The sequence below is a fragment of the Littorina saxatilis genome, linkage group LG12 (assembly GCF_037325665.1).
Source record: "Littorina saxatilis isolate snail1 linkage group LG12, US_GU_Lsax_2.0, whole genome shotgun sequence".
NCBI lineage: Eukaryota > Metazoa > Mollusca > Gastropoda > Littorinimorpha > Littorinidae > Littorina > Littorina saxatilis.
The window spans coordinates 20,430,285-20,456,681 of NC_090256.1; the positions used below are offsets into that span (position 1 = coordinate 20,430,285).

The 26,397-nt window shown below is 42.3% G+C and overlaps 1 protein-coding gene across 10 annotated transcripts; it reads left to right on the forward strand.

Annotated features, from left to right (window-relative positions):
• Nucleotides 1-13,323: 13,323 nt before the first annotated feature.
• On the forward strand, nt 13,324-25,290 carry LOC138981474 (serine/arginine-rich splicing factor 12-like). 10 transcript variants are annotated; one of them, XM_070354395.1, is made up of 10 exons: nt 13,324-13,481; nt 15,282-15,386; nt 18,568-18,671; nt 19,154-19,220; nt 19,431-19,484; nt 22,281-22,313; nt 22,579-22,620; nt 22,899-22,931; nt 24,473-24,529; nt 25,033-25,290. In XM_070354395.1, the coding sequence occupies exons 1-10, from the start codon at nt 13,417-13,419 to the stop codon at nt 25,091-25,093; spliced, it is 621 nt and encodes a 206-aa protein (XP_070210496.1). In that variant the 5' UTR covers nt 13,324-13,416; the 3' UTR covers nt 25,094-25,290. The 10 variants fall into 10 exon arrangements, with proteins under 10 accessions (XP_070210496.1, XP_070210499.1, XP_070210498.1 ...); XM_070354396.1 differs by lacking the exon at nt 15,282-15,386 and adding an exon at nt 14,182-14,286 and having other exon boundaries at nt 13,325-13,481; XM_070354398.1 differs by lacking the exon at nt 22,899-22,931.
• Nucleotides 25,291-26,397: the final 1,107 nt, after the last annotated feature.

A 26,397-nucleotide genomic window follows, 5' to 3' on the forward strand; every position in this document is an offset into this window, starting at 1 on the left:
TTTATGGACGCAAAGCATGTCAGTTTCTTGCATGTGAAGAAAATTGGTGGTAAAATTTAATAGAAGTTTCACCCCCAAAATCGAATTCTTCGAAAACGTGTACTGAGTGGTTACGTCCCTTGAAGAAGAAAAACATTTTAGGATGAATCAAATTTCTAAGTTAAATAAAACAAATTGGTTGGAAAAATTTGGCCCCAATCCCATGAATGTAAGGTACACAAGGTCGCTCATCAGTACTATCGAAGGGTGTTTTTCTGTTCAGTGTAGAGTTTATACTAGATCAACGAGGCCGAGAAGCGAAATATCAACACGGCGAAAGATGAAAACGTCACACCGGCGGCCGCTCCGGCTTCGTCACACGGTCAAAGCCCAATTTATAACTCCACCCTCTTCCTCACCGTTACCTACAAGTGTATTTTTCAAATTCTCAGTCTTTTTCTGCGGCACAGTATAATGAATTTTCTTTTATCTTAACGCTGCTTGACCGGCTGAAAGTCCAACTTAGTCAGTCGATAAAACTGAAAGAGAAGTGAATGATGTCACAGTCAGTCCTTCTGATCCTGGGACAGGCTGAACTTCTTTAACCCAGTGTGGGATTTTCAGTGGGGCGACCACCCCCAACCCAGCGCGTCAGTCCCCGGGTGGCGGATAGAGGAACGGACTTCAGATATAATAATAATAATAATAATAATAATGGACATTTATTAATCGCCCCTTCTCACAAGAGCTCACGGCGATTTACATATTAATTTCTGCAAATATGAAGACCAGCCGCTTGCGGCCGCGGACCAAACTGGCCGCGTGTTTCCTACCAGGGTGGAGTGGGGTAGCAGGCGGCACTGCTACTCTCATCGAAATGCTCCATCGCCCTTCGACGGGACTCATCTAATGCGATTATGGGCGCAAAAACCCTAGCTCCGGGTGGGACTGATCCCGGCAAATCCTCCCCCCTGTGCTCTCAGGGTAGGACGTACGGGCCATGAGCTAAGGGTGAGGTAACCACGACAGAAACCTCGAGTGCTGAACTGAGACGGGCTGCACGGCGCACTCTAACTTCAAACCATGGCACCACGCATCAACGCCAACCATGACACCCGGCGAATGGGTCGGAATCAGTGCAAGAAGAAGAAGAAGTCCTTCTGATCAGTCTTCAGGTCAGTCACTGACTAAGCCGGCACTGCCGCTACTCTCTTCGAAATGCTGTCGCCCTTCGACGGGACTCATCTAATGAGTATGGGCGCATTGAAACCCTAGCTCCGGGTGGGATCCCGGCAAATCCTCCCCCCTGTGCTCTCAGGGTAGGACGTACGGGCCATGAGCTAAGGGTAAGGTAACCCCGACAGAAACCTCGAGAGCTGAAGACGGAGGTACTGGGCTGCACGGCGCACTCTAACAAACCATGGTACCGGCCACGCATCAACGCCAACCATGACACCCGGCGAATGCAAGAAGAAGAAGAAGTCCTTCTGATCAGTCTTCAGATCAGTCACTGACTAACCACCGTAACGTTTTGTTTTGTCACAACTGTGACCGTAACGTTTTGTTTTGTCACAACTGTGACCGTAACGTTTTGTTTTGTCACAACTGTGACCGTAACGTTTTGTTTTGTCACAACTGTGACCGTAACGTTTTGTTTTGTCACAACTGTGACCGTAACGTTTTGTTTTGTCACAACTGTGACCGTAACGTTTTGTTTTGTCACAACTGTGACCGTAACGTTTTGTTTTGTCACAACTGTGACCCGGCCGTAACGTTTTGTTTTGTCACAACTGTGACCGTAACGTTTTGTTTTGTCACAACTGTGACCGTAACGTTTTGTTTTGTCACAATTCAACGTTCCTATAACTTACCTTGCTTGGTTGTTTTTTTCATATACAAAACCGAAACATGCATACGTCGCCTACCCCCCGCGGGTTAGGGGGAGTCCCATACTGGTTGGGACGGACGAGAAAGAATTTACCCGATACTCCCCAGCATGTCGTAAGAGGCGACTAACGGATTCTGTTTCTCCTTTTACCCTTGTTAAGTGTTTCTTGTATAGAATATAGTCAATTTTTGTAAAGATTTTAGTCAAGCAGTATGTAAGAAATGTTAAGTCCTTTGCCTAAGTACTGGAAACTTGCATTCTCCCAGTAAGGTAATATATTGTACTACGTTGCAAGCCCCTGGCGCAAATTTGATTAGTGCTTTTGTGAACAAGAAACAATTGACAAGTGGCTCTATCCCATCTCCCCCCTTCCCCCGTCGCGATATAACCTTCGTGGTTGAAAACGACGTTAAACACCAAATAAAGAAAGAAAGATACGTCGCCTTATTGATCTGTGACTGTGTTGAGGCCAGTTGTTGGGGTGGTTTTTTTTTGGGGGGGGGGGGGGGGCGTATGGGGTGTCTGGGGAAAGGTGACACCTTTGTGAACATGATAGCAGCTCCCTTTTGGGATGGACAGGAACACTGGTCCTCCGCCAGCACCCAACTCTCACTTCTGGCTCCGGAAAGCTGTTGAACAGCGGCCACACCCCGGTAAACCGTCTCTGCTGGCAGGCTAAAACAAACTGGCCGATAGGATCTGCTCTGGAGCGCAGTCTAGTGTAGATACAACAACAGATGTTCACGTCATCACTAACCACGACTTTGTGCTAAAGTTGCTGTTATGTCTCTGCGGTTGAAAGTTTGCTGACAGTTTGATCGGCAGGTTAGCGCAGACAGGTCTCCTCAGTCAAGTTGTTAAAGAAAATAGGACAGAAGCTCAGTAGCACAGCCAGACAACAGAGTTCGCACAGGCAGTCTTAAATTTTTTTTTTGAAACGGCTTGTAAAATGTGTTCCCCCCTCACCCCCCCCCCCCCCCCCCCTCTTTCACTTTTCTTTTGGGTATGTAAAAGTTTGTATACATTGACGTGGGTTTGTAAACGTTTTTAAAATATGCTGTGTGGCTGAAATATATCTGTTTTCAAAGCGTGTGACTTCAGACTATGCAACCTCCTTAGTAAAACACTATAGTTATTGAAAATGTGACATTGAGACAAAAACTCAACCAGTAAAACAAACGTGCATGCATTCCATGTAAAGAGATGATTGAGGGACATAACTCAGTAATCAGTTTAACCGGGCATTGAGAACTTGTTTGTCTCTTTCATTTTTGTGTTTGGTAGATACTCATAAGCAGGTAATGTTGGATATTTTTACACGCCCGGTATAGGGGTGTGTATAGGATTCGGTCGATGTGTTTGTTTGTTTGTTTGTGTTCGCATATAGATCTCAAGAATGAACGGACCGATCGTCACCAAACTTGGTGAACAGGTTCTATACATTCCTAAGACGGTCCTTACAAAAATTGGGACCAGTCAAACACACGGTTAGGGAGTTATTGGTGTGTATAGGATTCGGTCGATGTGTTTGTTTGTTTGTTTGTGTTCGCATATAGATCTCAAGAATGAACGGACCGATCGTCACCAAACTTGGTGAACAGGTTCTATACATTCCTGAGACGGTCCTTACAAAAATTGGGACCAGTCAAACACACGGTTAGGGAGTTATTGGTGGATTAAAATTATACAAGGACTTATAGAGGGAGATATTAATGGTCAAAGGGAAATAACCATTCTCACTCAGTCACTGCCACCAACTGAGAAGGTTATTTCCCTTTGACGGGGGTGTTTTTCCTACCTCGGAGGAATTTCTTGTTATTTTCATATTCTCTAAAAATGTGTGTGTGTGTTTTTTACAGATTTTGGAGGCCAACTGCTTTGTGCGAACACAGGGTTACGTCACAGCTTGAATAGATTCTTGCCATTATCTCCATTACAAATTGGTGAAAAATGGTTTTTAATTGAGCCTTGCCATTATCTCCATTATAAATTGGTGAACATACCTCAGGGCCGGACTAGGTAGGTACTAGGGGGGGGGGGGGGGTGGTTACTGATGGGGGTCCAGGGGGCGAAGCCCCTTGATGGGGGTCCAGGGGGCGAAGCCTCCTTGGTGGGTGTTGCAAGGGAGCTTCGCCCCCTTGAAGCTGAACGTTTTTTGATGTTTCTGGAGGGAAAGGAAGCCTCTCCTTGAACGAAAAAGGTAAATTCGACAGCAAGCTGTATAGGTCCAATTCATTCTTCTTACTCGGCGTGACGTTATCAAATGGATCGGCTAGCTTTAGCCCTAAGGGGCACAACTCCGCTCATACTCTCTTCGCGCCGCCATATTGGATGCCGTCTTTGTTAGTTTTCTTCATTGCACTCTTGTTCTTTTTGCGTATTTCACTGTGTATGCAGACAAAATGAAGAAAACTGTGCATGCATGAGTCCAAAGGGGATCTGCCTTTTTAACACAACAGCACAACATAAAAAGTAAAGCAAGAATACATTATTATATTCATTTATTTATTCTTTATCTCAAATTACCATGCAGACAGTGCGCCAAAATTCACAAGATAAAGCTCTCAAGACAGGCAAATGAGGTACAATGCAGCTCAGGTAACTACTGCAAAGTATAATTTTCAAAGCATCCTATCACAGTGTTCACTCTAAAGGCACAACCGATGGACAATTGTTGATTAGCGCACTGCACACAGCAAAAAATAACCAGTTATAATCGTCTTCTCCGCTCAGTAACTTCCTTCCAGTTGTCACCCTGATGGTAAACAACTTTAGGGATCCTAAAGTGTGCCTGCTGACTGCAGTTTTTGGCCACACAACGTGTCATTTTCACTTTTGTCGAGTCGCCACCCAACGCTCAAGCACTGTCAGAGATCGTGCAAGGCATCCAACATGGCGGCGGATGACCAATTCCAGAGAGTTACGACCCCTGATTCTCATACCGCGCGCGCCGAGTAGAAATGCTGTTGTTAACTTGAGTTTCTGCAATGGGCCTTATAAGGTCCAATTCATTCTTCTTACTCGGCGTGACGTTATCAAATGGATCGGCTAGCTTTAGCCCTAAGGGGCACAACTCCGCTCATACTCTCTTCGCGCCGCCATATTGGATGCCGTCTTTGTTAGTTTTCTTCATTGCACTCTTGTTCTTTTTGCGTATTTCACTGTGTATGCAGACAAAATGAAGAAAACTGTGCATGCATGAGTCCAAAGGGGATCTGCCTTTTTAACACAACAGCACAACATAAAAAGTAAAGCAAGAATACATTATTATATTCATTTATTTATTCTTTATCTCAAATTACCATGCAGACAGTGCACCAAATTAAATTCACAAGATAAAGCTCTCAAGACAGGCAAATGAGGTACAATGCAGCTCAGGTAACTACTGCAAAGTATAATTTTCAAAGCATCCTATCACAGTGTTCACTCTAAAGGCACAACCGATGGACAATTGTTGATTAGCGCACTGCACACAGCAAAAAATAACCAGTTATAATCGTCTTCTCCGCTCAGTAACTTCCTTCCAGTTGTCACCCTGATGGTAAACAACTTTAGGGATCCTAAAGTGTGCCTGCTGAGTGCAGTTTTTGGCCACACAACGTGTCATTTTCACTTTTGTCGAGTCGCCACCCAACGCTCAAGCACTGTCAGAGATCGTGCAAGGCATCCAACATGGCGGCGGATGACCAATTCCAGAGAGTTACGACCCGTGATTCTCATACCGCGCGCGCCGAGTAGAAATGCTGTTGATAACTTGAGTTTCTGCAATGGGCCTATAGGCAATGACGCACAGGCAACGGAATGCAATGCAAGGAATGTTCCCTTTTTCATGATTTTTTTTGGAGGGGGTGAGAGGTGCGATTTCTCCTCGGATTTCATGATGATCCAAATGCAACCCCCCCCCCCCCCCTCCCTCCACAAAAAAAAAATGCGTTTGGGAGGTACATGCTTAAGCCAGGGGGGGGGGGGTGCGCAACCCCTGTAACCCCCCCCCCCCCCCTCTAGTCCGGCCCTGTACCTTGTTTTTAGATGAGAAGAACTGCATAGTTTTGTACTTTTGGGTTTTTGTGTTGCTTTTCTTTTCGAAACGTTTTGCAAACAGGCTTCAAGTCTCAGCACTTCTTGCCTGGGAAGAGTAACATAAAGAAGTTAAACCAATTGATCAGTACCACTGTATCTGCTAAACACAACACAAACACAACGCATTCTTGAAAAATTATGAGATAAACCTAGACGATCACCGACGACTGGTTTTTACCAATGAAATTCAACTGTCCATAACGACTACCTGTCCAGCTCAAACGACCACCGAGTCTGCGGGTCGGTCCCTAATTGCGGGGTGGTCGTTATATATGATAGACAAGTTCGAATGTACATTGTCCCACCGCTCACTGTAAACGATGGAAAACCTTTTAAAACTAACACTGAAAGTTGAGGTAGAACGCAAGCCGGTCTAGTTTGTTGTTTATCTTACATAAACTCCACTGACACTATCTATCTATAGTATATATATGCACTGACTGACTACACCCCCCCCCCCCCCCGGCGGCCCTTCCGGCGAAGCCCGCCGGCAGTGCCGCTCAGGTGACTGAAAAATTGCATAGTAAACGCGGCAAAACTCCTTCCTCGAGTTCAAGTTCTCACAACCATTCGGTGCACGTTTTGAATGAACCGATTTTTGGGGTAAAAGTGTCGGAATCATCATAGTTTCACTTGCAGCGGCCGCAACAAGACGCAGCCCACATCCCGGCTACACCGGGATTGCAGGAAACTCCAGCCCGCTTGAAGACAGAGACTCGGACTGGACTGACTTAATTAGCCCAGGCCGACGACCCTCCAACATAAGCTGCATGGTCCAGTGGAGCTCTGCAAAGTACCACCAGCTTCATATTCAGAGCCGGTGTGACGTTTTCATCTTTCGCCGTGGTGATATTTCGATTCTCGGCCTCGTTGATCTAGTATAAACTCTACACTGAACAAAAAAACACCCTTCGATAGTACTGATAGGCGACCTTACATTCATGGGGCCAAATTTGTCCAACCAATTTTTGGCTCCACGTAAGTGTAGCCTATGCGATGATAAACTTTGTCTGTCTGTGCGTGCGTGCGTATGTATGTATGTATGTATGTGTGTATGTCTGTGGTAGAAACTCTAACATTTGAAGACGTCACATTACATTGACGTCACATTATGACGTAAGAGGGTTAGACGTCACTGACGCGAAGGAAGTACTGAAAGTCTCGGTCATTATTATTTTGAGCGGGCCGAGACTAGTTGGCAGTCGTGTCCTGTAAGTAGGCTTCACATGCAGACAGACAGATCCACACCGGTGACACTGTGACGGTTCCCCTACGCTTTGTGTCCGGTGCCCTGACCCTTTGTGTTCGGTTCCCACTCGGTTCCCACACGCCAAAATTCGCGGACAAAACATCCATTTATGGTAGTATTACGCAATGTTGCTCTCTGAGAATGGTCTTGTTAGATCTGTGAGTGTTTACACTACATGCCTAGGTGCTGTTGGATTGAAGGTTTTTGATATTTTAGCCGTTATTAGGTAGAATGCCTTCCACTTTACTGCAAAACTGCATAATTCGTAGCATCGGCAAGAAATATCCTACCAAAAAATGCCTGCTTGGAACTGTCGTTGGTCCAGCAAAAAGTTCAACATGTCTGTAGCAGACAGCCCAAGTTTCAAGATTGTAGGGCCATCCAAACAGCCGTAATAATAAAAACAACAAAAGTAGTCAGTGAAATTGGCTGTGTTCGGTCCCCACACACTTTTGTGACGTAGGCGTGACGGTTCCCATAATTCATTGTGTCGGTCCCCACTTTCTGTGTCGGACCCCACTTTCGACCTAATTTCTCTGTGACGGACCCCACAACCAGCCTATTTTGTGTCGGTCCCCACACCTTCTTGGATTTATGACTTGCCGGTTACTTGTATCATTGTATTCATTGAATCTAATTGTCTCGGAGTTATTTTTCAGCAAAAACCGGCAAGGCAGCACCTTTTGTGATACCAAGTAAGTCAGATGACATCAGTATGTGTGTGTATGTGTGTGTGAGAGAGAGAGAGAGAGAGAGAGAGAGAGAGAGAGAGAGAGAGAGAGAGAGAGAGAGAGAGAGAGAGAGAGAGAGAGAGAGAGAGAGAGAGAGAGTGAGAGAGAGAGAGAGAGAGATTGACACCTTTCCAGATCACTCCGGTTATGCGACACTACCGCGAGCGTCACTACCGCGTGTCACACTACGGCGAGTACGACACTACCGCGTGTAACACTACCGCGTGTCACACTACCGCGAGTACGACACTACCGCGAGTATAACACTGCCGCGTGTCACACTACCGCGCGTACCACAACCGCGAGTACCATAACCGTAGAGAGAACGCATGCAAACTTACTTCTTGTGAGTTTGTGTTCTAACGGCTTTGATTGGAAGCAACCCATTCTATATGTATTCTGATAGTGTGTTCTGATCGTTTTGAGTTCTTGGTTAGCATGACAAACATTGAATTAGTGTTCAGAGAACAGACCAGGCCTTTTTGTTTTATATTTCAAGGAAACATTTCAACCTTTGCCTTCAGCCATGGAAGTCATAAAATGACACGCGGTAATGTTATACTCGCGGTAGTGTGACACGCGGTAGTGTTATACTCGCGGTAGTGTCGTACTCCCGGTAGTGTCGTACTCGCGGTAAGTTCTGTTTCCGTACCCGCGACAGCGGCACCGACAAAAGAAAACGCGCGCAAACGCGTGACGTGTTTCCGTACTTGCGTTTTAAACATGCGGTAAAATCTGTAAACTCCCGCGTTGCCGCGCGACAACGCGAAAAAATCGCTCCAGGACCCTTTCAAAAAAATCGCGTCGCTTGCCGCTTGTCGCGCCGCTAACGCGTCGCGCGTGTGGAAACACTCCTGGTCATTATGGGGGCGAGGACGCCCCCATTCTATACGGATAGTTTAGAGGTTGACCATGGGCAGCGCCATTTTGTTGTGAAATACGTCATCAGTTTGTGTACACAGGAAGTTGTGACATCCGTCACCCTATGGGAGGGGTGAAGGCAACATTGTTCATCTGTAGAAAGTTGTGAAATCCGTCACCCTATGGGAGGGGTGACGTCAAAATTGGTCATCACAGAGTTTGTGTAACACAGGAAGTTGTGAAATACGTCACCCTATGGGAGGGGTGACGTCAAAATTGTTCAACAAAAACATGATATGTCGCATTGTGCAGGGTCAACTGCAACAAACTCAAACCGAGCCATTCATACTTAGCTGTATTTGAGTGACTTATATACCCGACATTTTTATTTCTTATTTTTAGCACAGGTGTAGGAAAAATCATGAACCAAAATGTTATTTATTTTCTAATTTAACATTTTTTTTACAAATATGACCATGGTCTTTTAAACATACAGTGACATTAAACATTGTTATGTTAAAAAAAAGAAAAAAGAAATAAAGCTTTTGTGCACAAATCAGAAAATACATTGTACATTTTACCTACAGGCCAAACAGTGTCTGTTGGCGGCAGAGGGCCCAGCAAGTTGCTATTTTTAGATCGATTAAAAGTTGTCAAGAACAGGCGCTTACATTTGGATGTGTCCACTGATAGTAGGTTTGGTTGTGATCAATCAGAATGATGTAGGAATAAAAATGTATGACAGTTTGGTATGATGACATGTAATTCAAATATGCTGAAATGTAATATTATACATGATATAATATTATTATGGCTGTTGCCATGACCATGAACCCCAAGAAAGGTTTAATGTTATGTAAAATCAAAATACCAAAATCAAGCGCCTACTAATCTGGTCTACGGTGCGGCTTGGACCAAAAAAGGATGGACACGCAACTCGCTCAGCCAGCCAGCGCTGCGAGACTTACAGCGGCCAACTTCGCCGCGGCGCGCTCATTGGCTAAGTATTGAACTTGCGTCAAGGCCGATGCGCGTAGATTCCCAGAATGTTTACTTTCGGTTAGATTCTTCGACAGCATTCGCAGAGGTGACTGCCGTATTGTGTACCGCAGTCAGAAGTAATTTATTACTTTTTGGAGTTTAGTAACGTGATATCAGTTTTCAATTGTTCGTTCACTTATATTGCTTTCAGATTTAACACACAAGAAACAGTAGCACGGTTTTCGTTGCGAAAATGTGCATTGGCAGTGCTACGCGATCGAATTGTGTATTATGTACACGCCGTGTTCTTCTCAGGAAAAGACCGAAGCGACATGTGACGTCAGTCGTTCAGCCCGCGAGCGGTGGGATGGGGGGGTTCACATGGTTTGTTTGTTTCAGAACCACACCCATATACACACATTTCACATGTAAACCATTTGTCCGCCCCCTGTCGATATTTATCGACTAAGTTCCTTGTTTTCTATGTGCTTGATTTTCGTCGCACCGCTGGAAAAACGCTATCGCGGGTACGGAAACACAACTTTAGTGTGAGACGCGGTAGTGGTACTCGCGGTAGTGACGCTCGCGGTAGTGACCAGCACCCGATCACTCCACATAAACGCTGGTTCTGGTTGCATTGTGCCGCTGACATACAGCTAATAGGATTTTTACACCCCCGGTATAGGGGTGTGTATAGGTTTCACTCGATGTGTTTGTGTTCGCAAGTAGATCTCAAGAATGAACGGACCGATCGTCACCAAACTTGGTGAACAGGTTCTATACATTCCTGAGACGGTCCTTACAAAAATTGGGACCAGTCAAACACACGGTTAGGGAGTTATTGGTGGATTAAAATTATACAAGGCCTGGTATAGACGGACACCCCCGTTGGTCAAAGGGAAATAACCATTCTCACTGCCACCAACTGAGAAGGTTATTTCCCTTTGACGGGGGTGTAGTTCCTATCGGAGGAATTTCTTGTTTTAATCCTTTTGTGGTATTGCTGATGATGCTGAACATGTATTTTACTAGTTTACCAATATGTATCTTTGACCCTGATAGCCTACGAAAACGGAGCAATCATGGCCCAACATTGGCCCAATGCTGAATTTATTGGCGCGGTGTTGAGCCTTAGTCGGGCCGTTGTCGTAGGCTGTCAGGGTTTATGTAGCCTTGTTCCATTGTATTCTGACTGTCATAAAGTAATTAATTTTAAGAGAAAGCAGTCATGAACACAAGGAGCTGGGAAAAGTTGCCTCTTACAACAAGCGTGAATAAAGACACATACTTGACACAGGCAAGTACTCTTTTTTTTTTTCAATCACCACTAGAAGTCCCTGGGCAGCATTTTGCTCTGAAAACTGAATCTCACATACGACAGGTGGATCTTTTATTTTAAAAATGTGCCAAATTGCATATCTCCAAGGCCTTAAGACTAAGAGTAGATATTGGGAAGGCCAGTTCAAGAAGGTGTGGGTGGATCAACACATAATTTGCTGGTATACTGGGAACCGTCCCAGAGATAAATAATGTTATATATTATTTGTGGCATAAACTAATAAAGTTAGTCTCTCTCTCTCTCTCTCTCTCTCTCTCTCTCTCTTTCTCTCTCTCTCTCTCTCTCTCTCTCTCTCTCTCTCTCTCTCTCTCTCTCTCTCTCACACACACATACACACACATACTGATGTCATCTGACTTACTTGGTATCACAAAAGGTGCTGCCTTGCCGGTTTTTGCTGAAAAATAACTCCGAGACAATTAGATTCAATGAATACAATGATACAAGTAACCGGCAAGTCATAAATCCAAGAAGGTGTGGGGACCGACACAAAATAGGCTGGTTGTGGGGTCCGTCACAGAGAAATTAGGTCGAAAGTGGGGTCCGACACAGAAAGTGGGGACCGACACAATGAATTATGGGAACCGTCACGCCTACGTCACAAAAGTGTGTGGGGACCGAACACAGCCAATTTCACTGACTACTTTTGTTGTTTTTATTATTACGGCTGTTTGGATGGCCCTACAATCTTGAAACTTGGGCTGTCTGCTACAGACATGTTGAACTTTTTGCTGGACCAACGACAGTTCCAAGCAGGCATTTTTTGGTAGGATATTTCTTGCCGATGCTACGAATTATGCAGTTTTGCAGTAAAGTGGAAGGCATTCTACCTAATAACGGCTAAAATATCAAAAACCTTCAATCCAACAGCACCTAGGCATGTAGTGTAAACACTCACAGATCTAACAAGACCATTCTCAGAGAGCAACATTGCGTAATACTACCATAAATGGATGTTTTGTCCGCGAATTTTGGCGTGTGGGAACCGAGTGGGAACCGAACACAAAGGGTCAGGGCACCGGACACAAAGCGTAGGGGAACCGTCACAGTGTCACCGGTGTGAGATCTAGTGTCTCTCTTTCTTGCACAGTGTCACCTAAGCTTACTGTGTGTGTGGGTGTGTATGTGTGACGGAGTGATTGAGTTTGTGTTACTGTTTGTCTATTTCTTACGTGAGCCTTGAAGGCTTCGCCTCTTGTTTTTTTTATTTAACTTGAAATTTGATTCATCCTCAAATGTTTCCCTTCTTACTCAAGGGACGTAACCACTCGGTACACGTTTTCGAAAAAAATCGATTTTGGAGGTGAAATCTATTAAATTTCACCACCAAATTTCTTCACATGCAAGAAACTGATATGCTTTTCGTCCATAAATAATTTCACTTCTTAATTTTTACCGGGAAACAACATTTTAGTCTTGAGTATATATCGAGGGGGAAATATGTACACAGGCGAAAGATGAAATCGTGACACCGGACTCCAAGTGTAAAGACGCGATCGACAAGAAGAAGAAGCTTGACTTGCAGCGCTAAGGATAAACTGGTGACTCAATGCCGGTTCCCTAGCCAGGAGGTTCCGTATCCGACTTGTCGGTTCCCTATCCACTACTAAAACCCACTGGATTCCCTTAATTTCCTTAAAATACATTACAGTTGCTGTTTTCACTATTCACAATTTTTTATTTGTTTTACAATTTTCAGCCTTCAAGTTTTTACCTACACTCAGGGTAAGGTTTTTCTTCTTCTTTCAATTCTCCCTTTAACGCGTTATTTTTCCGTTGCATCTAAACACCCAATACTTTCCCAAACAGACACAACGATACATAAAGCTTTTTCCTCTGTGTTTTGTGTGTGTGTGTGTGAGTGTGAGTGTGTGTGTGTGTGTGTGTGTGCGCGGGTGCACTTGCGTGCTATTTGCGGCCACACTAGAATCGGCCCTGACCTCTCATTTCCTACTGATCACCCAGTAACTTCATTCGGGGTGCTGTACATGTGCTCACGGTGCCTTGAGTCAACCTTAAACAATGTTACTTTCAACGCTTAAAATGTTCTTTTATATATCTTCTTCCCTCACTTCCTTCCTTCATAGTCAAACTGTCAACTGATAGGCGTGGTGATTCGACCAGAGAGACTATTCAGCACGATCCCGTTGTGCATAAAGGGATTATATGTATACATTTGTATTAATCAGACAATGTTTCTAATTATAGAACAGGAACAAGATGTTTGTTAAGTGCTACACACATGCGCAGTAGGTCAGTTACCGACGCCATTGTTGAGTCTGGTTGAGAGTTTTACTCGATTGAGAAAATGAGCCGATATTCTCGTCCTCCAAATTCTTCTCTCTACGTGAGAAATGTGCCGGATGGCTGTCGGTGAGTAACAAATGGTCTGATTGCTAGTTTTGCGAGACATGATCCCCCGTATCCTATGGTACGCAGTTGCTGAAGTGCAGAACGGGTCGCAGGAGCCATGGGCATGGCCTATCAACTTTTTATCAAGTGGAAGACGGGGGAGATCTTAGAGTCTACCAGTACTATTACTAGTCTACTCTTAAAAATTCAATACGTTTGCCTGCCAGCCCCCTCCTCCCTCTCCTGTTGTCCAGTGGGCTCATTCACAATAGCGCCGGTAACTAATCCAAAGTTTTGGATTCTGCTGGCGTTACCCATGCAGATGCCATTCATTGTAATAATATGGAGTGGCTCGGAAACCGGCGAGCCGGTTACGGAGCTCCCATGCTCGGGAACCGGCAGTCACCGGTATCTTCAAAATAGACTTTCTTAGTTTTCCCTTCACTGGCAGATGTTCGTCTTAGCTCAGTTGATATAACTTGATAGTCGTTATACTTATGGACATGTGGTCGCAATGGAAAGGTGAATTGCGTTGGTAATGGTCAAAAATTCTTCGTGACCTATTGGGCAGTTGATCGTTATCAAGGGGTGGTCACCAAGGCAGGTTCCACTGTAGTATTTCATGTTGATTATAATTATATAATTTTTCAAGAATGTGTTGTGCTTAGCAGATACAGTGATACTGATCAATTGGTTTAACTTCTTTGTGTTACCCTCCCAGGCAAGAAGAGCTGAGAAGCTTGTTTGGAAAGTACGGACCCATTTCGGATGTTTATGTTCCCATGGACTATTTCACTAGGCGACCCAGGGGATTTGCCTACATTCAATATCCTTTCTTGCTGTGTTCAACATGCCAACCCTACATTACAGAAACACTAAGCAGACGATTCAGTCTTGTCTTGATCAGTTGATGAGTGAAATTTGCACTTCTGCCTTTTCTGTTCTTCCGACATCCTAAAATTCCCAGTCTGTGTCTGGATGTCTAGTAATACTGTTGCAAATGCAGTCCAGTGTTTAAAGTGACCAAATGTGTAATAGATCTAAAGCTGTGTTGAAGTCATTGAAAAAGGATGCAAAGGTATTGATTTACCTTTCCGTATATTATATATATATATATTTCAATAGTTTATTGCTATCAACTAAAACAATGAAAGAAACGAAGAGATGTATTTAGGACAAGACTGCGGATCTGCTTCAGTTACTGTAGGACATGGCATTTTATGCATCTAGAACTAACTTTTATTTTCGTGTGTGAAGTTTTATGCTGTTTTGACTCAAGTACTTGTTTGCACTTTCTGGATTAGTGTCAGCAATGATTATGGCTTTATGCTTAAATTAATTAACAATTCAGTTTGTCATTTGCGGTGTTTACTACACTGTAAACTGTTAGCAGTACGTAAGAAAAGTGTTTTTGTTGGTTTAATGTTGATTTTGTGCAGTTAAGAGTGAGATTTTCCCGAGTCTGTGTTGGCTTGTTAGTTTTAACAGTTTTTGTATCGTTTGAGAGACAATGTAGGGGTGATCCTGTCTTTAACGGCCGCTCAAGGGACCAACCAGATGTGGTCTTTATAATTATACTGACAGGTGGTTGCTATGGAAAGGTGAATTTCATTGGTAAATATTTCGTCGGTGATTGTCTGGGGTGGTCCTAATACTAAAAGGCAGGTGGTCGTTATCAAGGGGTGGTCGCCAGGGTAGGTTCGACTGTAGTACAGGTATTTCCTGTTTATAATAATTATATAATTTTTTAAGAATGTGTTGTGTTTAGCAGATAAAATGATACTGATCAATTGTTGAACTTCTTTGTGTTACCCTTCCCAGGCAAGAAGAGATGAGAAGCTTGTTTGGAAAGTACGGACCCATTTCTGATGTTTATGTTCCCATGGACTATTTTACTAGGCGACCCAGAGGATTTGCCTATATTCAATATCCTTTCTTGCCGTGTTCAACATGCCAACTTTACATTACAGAAACGCTGAGCAGACGATTCAGTCTTGTCTTGGTCAATTGATGAGTGAAATTTGCACTTCAGCACTTTCTGTCCTTCCGACATCCCAAAATTCCCAGTCTGTGCTTGGATGTCAAGTGATACTGTTGCAAATGCAGTCCAGTGTTTAAAGTGTACCAAATGTTTAATAGATCTAAGGCTGTGTTGAAGTCATTGAAAAAGGATGCTAAGGTATGGATTTACCTTACCGTATATATTTCAATAGTTTATTACTATCAACTGAAACAAAGAAAGAAACGAAGAGATGTATTTGGGACAAGACTGCAGATCTGCTTCAGTTACTGTAGGCTATTGCCCTAGGACATGACATTTTATGCATCTACAACTAACTTGACTTTCGTGTGTAAAGTTTAATGCTGTTTTGACTCTTCAAGTACTAGTTTGTACTTTCTGGATTGGTGTCAGCAATGATTATGGCTTTTTATGCTTAAATTAATTAACAATTCAGTTTGTCATTTGTGGTGTTTACTGCACTGTAAACTGTTAGCAGTACCTAAGAAGAGTGTTTTTGTTGGTTTGTTGTTTTGTGTGTGTCACTGTCATTTGTGTGTGTGTGTTTTTCCTAGTGTTTCACTTTTTGTGAATCTGTAAGTGGAACATGAATACGGAGGCAGATAATCAACGTGCGAGCGCATGTCATTCCCGGGGTCAATCTGTTGCAAGATTTGTCTTGTTCTTTAATTACCAGCTAGATTGACATTCTCATGATTGCGGAAGGATGGAAAAGGCTGTTTGATGTACATCACTACATCTGGTGACAGTGTTAGTACTGTGACCTAGTTGTATAAAGTCTCCAAAAATGAATTTAAAAGTTGGCAGGACCAACCACAATCAATTGTGATCATTATTATGTGCAATCAGTTATGAATAACACAATTTTCCAGTACTTTTCAAAATTTGGCATGGATGCGTGACCGGTGTCTAGCATGCTGAATGGCATGGTTGCAACTGTGCGAGTTATAGAAGAAATGTGTGTTGTTTAGGTTGGGGCATGAACAGATTATAAGCGATATTTGATACCTATATTATTATGAGAACCGGCACGGTTGGCCTAGTGGTAAGGCGTCCGCCCCGTGATCGGGTGGTTGTGGGTTCAAACCCCGGCCGGGTCATACCTAAGACTTTTAAATTGGCAATCTAGTGGCTGCTCCGCCTGGCGTCTGGCATTATGGGGTTAGTGCTAAGACTGGTTGGTCCGGTGTCAGAATAATGTGACTGGGTGAGACATGAAGCCTGTGCTGCGACTTCTGTCTTGTGTGTGGCGCACGTTAAATGTCAAAGCAGCATCGCCCTGATATGGCCCTTCGTGGTCGGCTGGGCGTAAAACAAACAAACAAACAATTATTATGAGATAGAGTTGAAGTTGAATACATTTGTACTTGTAGACACTTCATAGAATTTGGTAGCCAACAATGAGTCTTCAAACAGAACAAGTTAACCTTTTCTTGCGCTTTTTGTAACGGAGATCAAAAAAATTTAAAAAGTTGCGCTCTATAATATAGTCTCTTGTCTAGTAGTTTTTCAGACATAATTTGCTGTCTGTTTTTGTGTTTATGTTTTTTTGCATGTTGAAAATGAAATGCTTGTGTTTTGCTTCATCTATTTCTAAACTGTTTGTTGGTTCACTTGTTTGTTTTTCTGAGTCCTGCAGTTTTGCTTTCCAGGGATGTGCGTCATTCCTCTGTGAAAATGAAATTTGTTGTAATTTGTTATCCAAACTATTACAGGGGCATAAGATTAACCTGTTATATTTCTCTTTTCACATCAGTTGTAAAGAGCAAGGCAAGCAAGCTCGAGGTTCAAGCCATAACAAGTCAAGGTTCAAGCCATAACAAGTCAAGGTTCAAGCCGTAGCAAGTCAAGGTTCAAGCCATAACAAGTCAAGGCCAGAACTCCAAGGTCAAGCTCGATATGCTCAAGTTTCTTGCAGGCTGGGAAACTGGGCAGCCATGAGGCATCACGATCTACTCTTACACTCAGGCCAGTAAAGAAAAACAGGGAGAAGCCCTAGCAAACATGCCAACTAAAACAGCCTGGTCCTAAAAGGAATGACAACGATCCTGATGCCTCCTGGTTGTCTGGGCCAGCCTTGGCACGTCCCCTAGGAACTTCTTTCGACAAGCACAAGGCTCAGTCACAAGCAAGGCGTACAAGTACAAGATGCCAAGTTTATCGTCTCAAGGGCGACCTATTCCCCGTCTCAAGTTCCGCAGTTGCACAGGTTCGGTCCTAAGCTACCAAAAGGCCAAGATTTCTTAACAATATCCATGGTATGCTTTTTCTTTTTCTCTGTGGTCTTTCTCCCAGAGAGAGTCATCTGAGTCTTGGTCTCATAAGTATCTGCTATTGTTTTTGATTGATGGTTGGTTGAACTTTCCCATTTACTTCACATTTTCCATGCACCTCTAAAATTTAAGCTGGACTGAGATTACTCGGTTCATGATAGTATCCTAATCCATTTTAGTATGTAATTTCAACAACAAAAATCTAATTTCGGGGACCTTTGACTTTTTTTAGCAGGTTTTATATTTGTGTAAGGTTGTTCCTTTGGAAATCTCAGCTGGATTGTTCTTAATAATTGCTAGAAAAGCATTTTCAATAATTTTCCTGATAATGATATGATATTTTGTGTAAACGTACATTGACCATATGTAAAATATTCCTTTGATTTTTAAAATTACAGTTGTAAATCAAAACATGAAAAGCAACACATTCACAATATCTATCTTGATTTTTATCGTTAATTTTATTAAAGAGTTGTTAGTAAGATGTGGCCTCTTGGTTTAGCAATTTTGAACAGCTGTCACTGTTAGTATTGGTAGGCCTTTGGAGTATAGCTAATTAACATTAAAATATTGCTTTCCATAGTTTTCATTTGTAGTTTGTTATGTAGGAGGCATACTGCATAACCAAAATTTACTAGAAACTTCACTTGTGCTTGAATGATAATGGCTTCATTGAAAGATTGCTCTTGTACTACAGTAATTGAAACTATAAAAGTTTGTTATTCTACTCTTAGCAAAATGGTAAGTTCTTGTTTGAAATTAGAATACAAAGCAAGAAAAAGAAAGAAACAAAGAAACCTTAACTCCATGCCACATTTGAAGACCCCAGAGATGCGGATGATGCTCTTTACCACCTGGACAGATCACGCTTCTATGGACGGGAGCTGGAGGTGGAATTTGCTAGAGGAGACAGGAAGAGTGAGTTTTGAAGTCTTCCTCTCATTCTGTTTTTCACTGTCTCTCTCTCTATCTCTTTGTTGTTTATATTAGAAGTAAGGGCTGGTTGTAAGAAAAGGCGTAGCCTTAAAAGTAACCTCTATCCTTGAAAAATAAAGTTCCATCATTATCATCCTCCCTCCCTCTCTCTCCCTCTTTGTTGTTTTCTGACTTATGTTAATTGATGACAATCCAAATCTTGTCACACATGTATGTGCTGCAAGTTCTGTGTAAACTTGTGTTGAAAAGATAGATTTTAAGTATTTTCTTGTCACGTAGCAGTTACCATTCAGTGCAATTACAATTTACATGAATAACAATCTGAGTGAAGCCTGAACGGTAAACCCCCATTTTTTCTGTACTTCAGAGTGTAGGATTTTCACTCATGAACAACAGGGGGAAAAGGATATTGAGAAGTGTTTGGGGGTACTGGTAATGGGTGTTTTGGTGTCAATGTGTTTCAGCCCCATCTCAGATGAGAACAAAGGAAAGGGGACACAGCTCTCGTCGCTCTCGCAGCCGCAGTCCACGGTAAGATGTTTTACTGTTTGATTGTAGAGGATAACATACTTTCCCATCCTTTCTTAAACCCCACCTCTACCCCCTCTCACCATCACCGCCGCCAGACACTGTTGACAGCTCTTGGTATATTTTTTATTTATTATCTTTCAGTTTCTTGCTACATTTGTCTGCAACATTGCCAGGCACTGAGATGTTAGCATGGGCTGTTTGCTTTTTCAGGTACAGGTCTATTTTTTCTCGATCACGCTCTAGATCGCGCAGTCCCCGCTACAGGTAAGCTGTGGCTGACGTTGTTGGCATGGTCTTGTCGGCTTTTGTGTGTCTTCTTTTTCCCTTGCTGTTGTGCCTGCGTCCAACCATTCATATCCTGAGGAAGGCCAAGTTTTCTTTTGAAGCTGTGTAATTTCTCCTGCCTGGGTTTGACAGTTTGAAGCTGTTCCTGAAGCTGAACCGTTCTTGCACTTAGAAATTGGTTTTAGGCCTAGATTTGTTTTAATAGTCTTCTGAATAATTATAGTTGCGGATGGGCTGAGAACACTTAAAACAGACTTCCATGAATGAACAATAGATACTGTTAGTGGTATGTTTCAGAACATATGATTTACTTTTACCAATCAAAGCCTGAACTGAGAATAACTTATAAGCTTAGGAGCACAAGACTTGAAGTACAACTACCCAGAAGCATGGAGAACTGCTTCAGCAGGGATAGAGGAACACTCCAATACGGCAATTGAGATGGGCATACTTTTTTGGTCTTTTCATTTTTCAGGTTCAGGTCTATTTTTTCTTGCTCTCGTAGTTGCAGTCCTCACTCTTACCGGTGAGTCTCATTGGGTGTTCAGTGTTGTCAGCATTTTCTTTTCTCTTTGGGAGCTTTTGATAAAAAGTCGGCCTTCAGTGATGCCCCCCGCGGGTTAGGGGGAGTCCCATATTGGTTGGGACGAGAAAGAATTTACCCGATGCTCCCCAGCATGTCGTAAGAGGCGACTTAACGAATTCTGTTTCTCCTTTTACTCTTGTTAAGTGTTTCTTGTATAGAATATAGTCAATGTTTGTAAAGATTTTAGTCAAGCAGTATGTAAGAAATGTTAAGTACTTTGTACTGGAAACTTGCATTCTCCCAGTAAGGTAATATATTGTACTACGTTGCAAGCCCCTGGAGCAAATTTTTGATTAGTGCTTTTGTGAACAAGAAACAATTGACAAGTGGCTCTATCCCATCACCCCCCTTCCCTCCGTCGCGATATAACCTTGAACGGTTGAAAACGACGTTAAACACCAAATAAAGAAAGCCTTCAGTGATCATGTGTTTGTCACACTGTTCCTGCTGTTTGCAGTTTCCTCTAGCTGTAGCATTCAGTCCTTCTCTTTGTCTCATTCACTATCTTTTCCTTTGTGAGTTTGGTTTTCTTTGTAATCGATGTTCATGATTTTTGCAGGTGGCACTCTCAACAGCTTCTGAAAGAACAGGCATGAATTTTTCAGAATTTTGTGTAGGGGGGCCATTATATTTTGTAAAATAAACTTAAAGGACAGTTTCTCTTTGTAAACAAGGTGAGGTAGAACCTGAACAATCTGATAGTCGATATAGATGCTGGGGTTTTATGGGTACTCAAAATTCCAATTTCCTTTCACTGATCAAACAGCTGGCAAATGTCTTATATCTGCCAAGCCATCTGTTTACTGTAATTCCAAATTGAGCTGTGGCTTCTCGTACTTGTTCCTTTTTTTTTCCCCCAGTGAACAGACTGCAGCTTATGAAGAAATGTGGAATTGATGTGCTTTTATTATTTTCAGGACTTCATGGTATGCTTGTACAACTAAACTGCATTATCCTGTCTCCATGGTACTTTTACAATTATCCTGTGAACCAGTCCAGAAAGTGTCTATTGTATGTACTTGATAAGAATACCTCTTGTATATAAAAAAAAAATGTTTTGTCTTTTTTTGTGCATTTCTGCATTATGACTAGATCTTCATTTCTGTTTCTTCTTTCCTCATGCCAGGAAATCTGATCGCTCATTTGCTGTGATGTTCTTTCGTTTTATTCAAATCGAGATGTGGCTTCTTGCTTTTGGTCCTCTGTCTGCATATCTTTCCAAGCAAAAACATGTACATTTATCATTGTATGTTATATGGTATGCACATAAAATGTTGACAGAGAACAGCAGATGTGTCTAAATTCATAGGTCTTGCTCACTGTTCATGCTGTGCTATTGCTATACGTCACTCAGGCCTGGGAACCCATACGATTTCGCCGTATTCTGTACGCATGATTGTCGAGAATACGATCAGTACTGTCAGTGGGAAAAAAATAGGACGAGAAAAATTCCAAGACTACTTTTATTCACAAGCCGATGTTGAAGCCGATCCAGTATTTTGACACATGATTACAGTTTTTGTCAGTAAAAATTGAAAAAAGGATTTGTTTTAAATGTACACAAGAATTGAACGGTTCGTCGGAAAGTGCCGTGAGCCTGTCAAACAGTTGAAGTTGACGGATTTCTATCGTCCTGTGTGAATTCATAAACACTGCAATGGATTTTAAACACTGCAATGGATTTTAATCTTTTTTTGTGGGGAATTAAAGTGTACAACAAAATAATGATCTGTAGCAGACGACAAAACTGCCGACTCTGACTGAACCGTATACTTCGTCCGCCGCGCACTAGAGGCTTTTTTTTTTTAAGGCATGGCACTGTTTTATCTTCTTTATCTTGCTTTTTAAAAAAAAAGTGATCAGTTTGATCATTTTCGTTATCGCGAAAAAACGTTAACTCGGAAAAAAATATTGGTCCCTTTCATTTCGTGTAAAGCGATCTCGACTGTACAGGTAAACTTAATTAACGATGTGGCGGACGCGTGTGAAGCATGTTTGAATCATGGGTTTGTTAGAGAATACTCAGTGCAAAACAGGGGTTCCCAGGTCTGGTCACTCTTTTTGTTCTATTTATCCTGTGAAGAACTGAGACCGGGTAGTCTGCAGACTCTTTCTGAAGCTCCAGACGCATCTGATCTGGAAGTATCTAAACATGCTTGATAAGAACGCCATACGTGTTTGTTTTGCAGGGACAGGTCTCGATCTCGCAGTTCTTACCGACGGTGAGTCAGTGGTTTGTTTTGCATTGCTGCCTTCTATTTCAAGATGCCCAAATACATATAATTATACCTGTTTCATGTGGCTCGTTTTAAAATGAGGTGTGCATTGTGGCTTTTTGTGTTCCTCTGTGTGTGTTTCCATTAGTTTTATTAAACTAGTGCAGATCAAGAGCTGGAGATGACAAAGAGAAGAGGGTGTGGTTATGTGATTTCTTTCCTTTCCATAAGAAGCAAGTGTGTCATGATTTGTTGTTTTTGTTTGTTGCAGACGTGGCGGTAGGTCTCGTTCCCACAGCCCAAGGGACAAAAGGTAAGCTGCTTTTATTGTTTGCACATCACAATCACTAGCATGTAATTTGCTGACATATACAGGATAATTAATCTTATTAATTCACAGTTAATGTGTTTGTTACATACCCAACAGAATTGGTAGGTCAGCAAAGGAAAACATTTTCTCCCCAAAGACAGCTATGAAACTAGAAAGGTAAAACATGGGATCTCAGAGGTTACAGAAGACAAAGACTTTGTTGTTTTGTCATGTCCACATGCTTTCTTGGCATAATATACTCATAACTTCTGTTGTTGCAGGCGTAAATCTCGTTCCCGTTCACCAGATAGCCAGTAAGTCATCTTTTTAACTTCTACCACGTGTTCTATCAACAGTTTTCATTTCTTCCACCTGTTGCCGAGGGACTGCTAGTTTAATCATTTAGAGGACATGTTCCAGACCATGCAGAAAAAGGGATATTTTGTTAATGTTTGTCTCAGAATCACATATTGCTCGTTAGGAATATGTCATGTCTGTCAAACTTTGCTATACAAAAAACAAGTCATACTCTGAGAAACAAAATTACGGAAGTGCTTGAAATGCATTATAGCATATGCAGTAAGACTAAGTGAGAGTTATGCCGATCCCATCTCCTGGTACCTGAGAGAAGAACAAGCATTTAAATGAAAAGTGACTTTCATCCTCAGTCATCTACCATACGTTTTGTAGATTATTTTTCATGACACTGAAATACAGTAGTACTCCCCCTTAACGACCCCCCTGTTTACGACCACCCCCTTTTTACGACTGATTTTTCTACCACGGATGCGTTCTACTATATAATGAACCCCCAGTGAACGACTCGCCCCAAAACGCGACTTACGACCGAGCTTTTGGGGATGAATTACGACTTTCGCGCATTTTCTGTCGAGCAGACGAAAACACAACATGGCGGCTCTCGTGCAACTACCGCGAGAAAAAAACAAAATCGAAATCTCGCGTGCGCGAGATCCTAATACATCAGGTTTTCCTCTGTACGCTATCTTGTCACGACGACTTGTTGACAAATGAAGATTCGCAAAAGAAAGAGAAAAGCGCCGACTCTTGAGTAGAGAGCTAATAAAGTAATCACTAATCGAGCGAAATGGCAATTCGCGGCGACTTCCTTAGGAGTCGGGAAGACGCAAATCCTGTGTATCGTCAATGATAAGGACTCGGTGTTATCGAGATGGCGAGAAGGACAGTGAAGCGAAAGTACGCAAAGCCAAAGAGAGGTGCCTGTACGAAAACCTCAACGATCGTGTATGGGACAAGTTTAGCGATGCAAGGCGAAGAAACATTCATGTGAGCGGAAAGATAATTCGGGAGAAAAGTTGTTATGCTGTCTATCGAGTTAGGACATTCGGATTTTACTGGTTGTGCCACAATGTCAAATGTGCTTCACTCAGGGGGAGCGAGCATTACGCCATGAGTAAATTTTCTTTGAAATTTGAGTTACAGTTGTTCTGCTGTAATGTGTTTGGGTGTGTGTGTGTGTTGATATGACAGTAAACTGCAACTGTGTTTTTTTGTGTGTAAACATGACAGTACATATAACAGTACGTACATTGCAACCAAATTCAAACCCCCATTTTAAGACCCCTCCTTTTTACGACCTAATTTTCAAGGTTTTTTCAAAGTCGTAAATAGGGGGTTCTACTGTAGTGATAACATATCTGAAATGGTAAAGCAAGGTGGTGGTTATTTAAACCTGTTTGGGTTATTTTGTTTTTTTGACTGACAGTATTAAAACCAAATAGCTATATCCATATTTATTTGGTTTCATACAATGAAAAAGAAGAATGTTACATATCCGATTTGTCTTTAAGTGTTTTTGCTTATGTGTGTGTTACAGCCGCCGCTCTCACTCCAAATCAAGGAGTCGATCCCATGAAAGGAGGAGCAGACGCAGGTACGTGTGTGCAATGGTGATGTAATGGCCGAGTTCAGAATCTGGCTAGATTTTGAATCTAGCTGGATAGAATCATAATTCTGATCTCATTTGGAATTCTGATCTCATCCAGAAGTTCTAAGGATAGAAGATAGTTTGATTTTAATGCTGGATGAGATCGGAAGCCTGATTCTATGCAGCGAAGTTCTGGATTATAGGGGGGGGGGGGGGGGGGGGGTGCACCTTCTGGCCAGCTAACCTCTTTGTGTGTCCATATGACTTATATTGGGACATGCTAATTACAGACTCTCAACCATGAGTGATCACACTGGCGATTTTCCAAGCCGGTGGGAACTGGAGCAAGGCTTCATTAGAAGCTGGTCACTCAGTCTAGGTGGTAAGTCAAACAAAGCAGATCACCTGGCTGCAGGGAAAAAATCAACAGATTCTTAAACCAGAACTGCTGAGGGACAGACCATTTTATTTGCGGCATTTTAGAGTTGACACACTTCCTTTTGTTTCAGGTCTGGTTCAGGATCTCCTGATCGCAGGAAGTCGGACAAGAGAAGTCGCTCCCCTGAATAGGACGTGGTGCCGACATGCAAAGAATGAAGATTACGGAACAAAGGGTTTGTCCAGGGAGGGCTTCGATCGTGCTGACAAGCGTCGAGGATTAATCTCACATCATTGCACTGTACATACTTTTACCCATCAGCCATCGACCTTGTTTTATTTCCAAAGACTCGGTGACTTTTATTGAATAAACTGAAGTTTTTCTTAAAGAGCTGTCTTGTGTATTATTTGGGTCCGGCTTGTTTCTGAACGCTGTGTGCTTTAGCTACTTTTGTAGTTTGGCTGATGCTTGAGACTTTGTGTAAATTGAAAAAAATATTGTTATCTGCTCACCCTTTGACAAGTGCAAGAAAATGAAATCATTCTGTGTAACTTTGGGGAACACATTTAAAATGAGTTACCCAAAGTTTCACTTAATTTTGTTTTAAAATCAAATTGGTTTTAAGTTTATTTGCTCTAATCGGGCCTCCATATTTTTTCCATTACGCTGACAAAATTGTTCTTTTTTCGGACTGAATTAAATGTTATGGAGGTTAGGTTTATCCTGGTGCACTCTTTCTGTTAATTGGTGATTTTCTGGTAGTTTACCACTGAAAATCTTAGTTGACTGGTCTGACATACTTTGATATTTGACAGGTTTTTTTCTGTGAATGAAACGGCAAGTGCGTGCTTTAAAGGTCCTTGTCTACATTTTTATACCAAAATCGCCATTTGACCATTAAAATGCAGAGTCAATTATCTACAATTATCAACAATACACCCCCTTTCGATCAGGAAAGACGAAGCCAGTGTAGCCGTTTGAAAATTCATTTTAGTATTCCAGCGTAGTACTCGTAGTAGGATATCCTTATTTGGAAAATGCCAAGCGCAAAACTCCTCTCAAATCCCGTGCATTTCGTGCGTTTTAAAAAAAGCGTGGACAGCGCTCCAGTGTCAAACTGTTGCTGTCAGTATTTTTAGGCAAAGCACATGTTCTCAGCAAACAGAAAACAAAATATTGGAACGCTACCCAAAAATAAAATCTTTTTTTACATATATTTTTTTTCTAGAACTTTTTTCCCCATGGTTCATTCATCATCTGACATAACTTTTTAGCGAAATCAAACCATAAGATTATTAAAAAAAAAGCAAAAATGTAGACGACCACCTTTAATATTAACAGGTCAGCCATTTTTGAGTCACTTGAGAAAAAGTGACTCTATGTAATCGGTCAGTGTTAGTCTGTCCGGCCGGCCGTCCGTCCGTAGACACCACCTTAACGTTGGACTTTTCTCGGAAACTATCAAAGCGATCCGGCTCATATTTTGTTTAGTCAT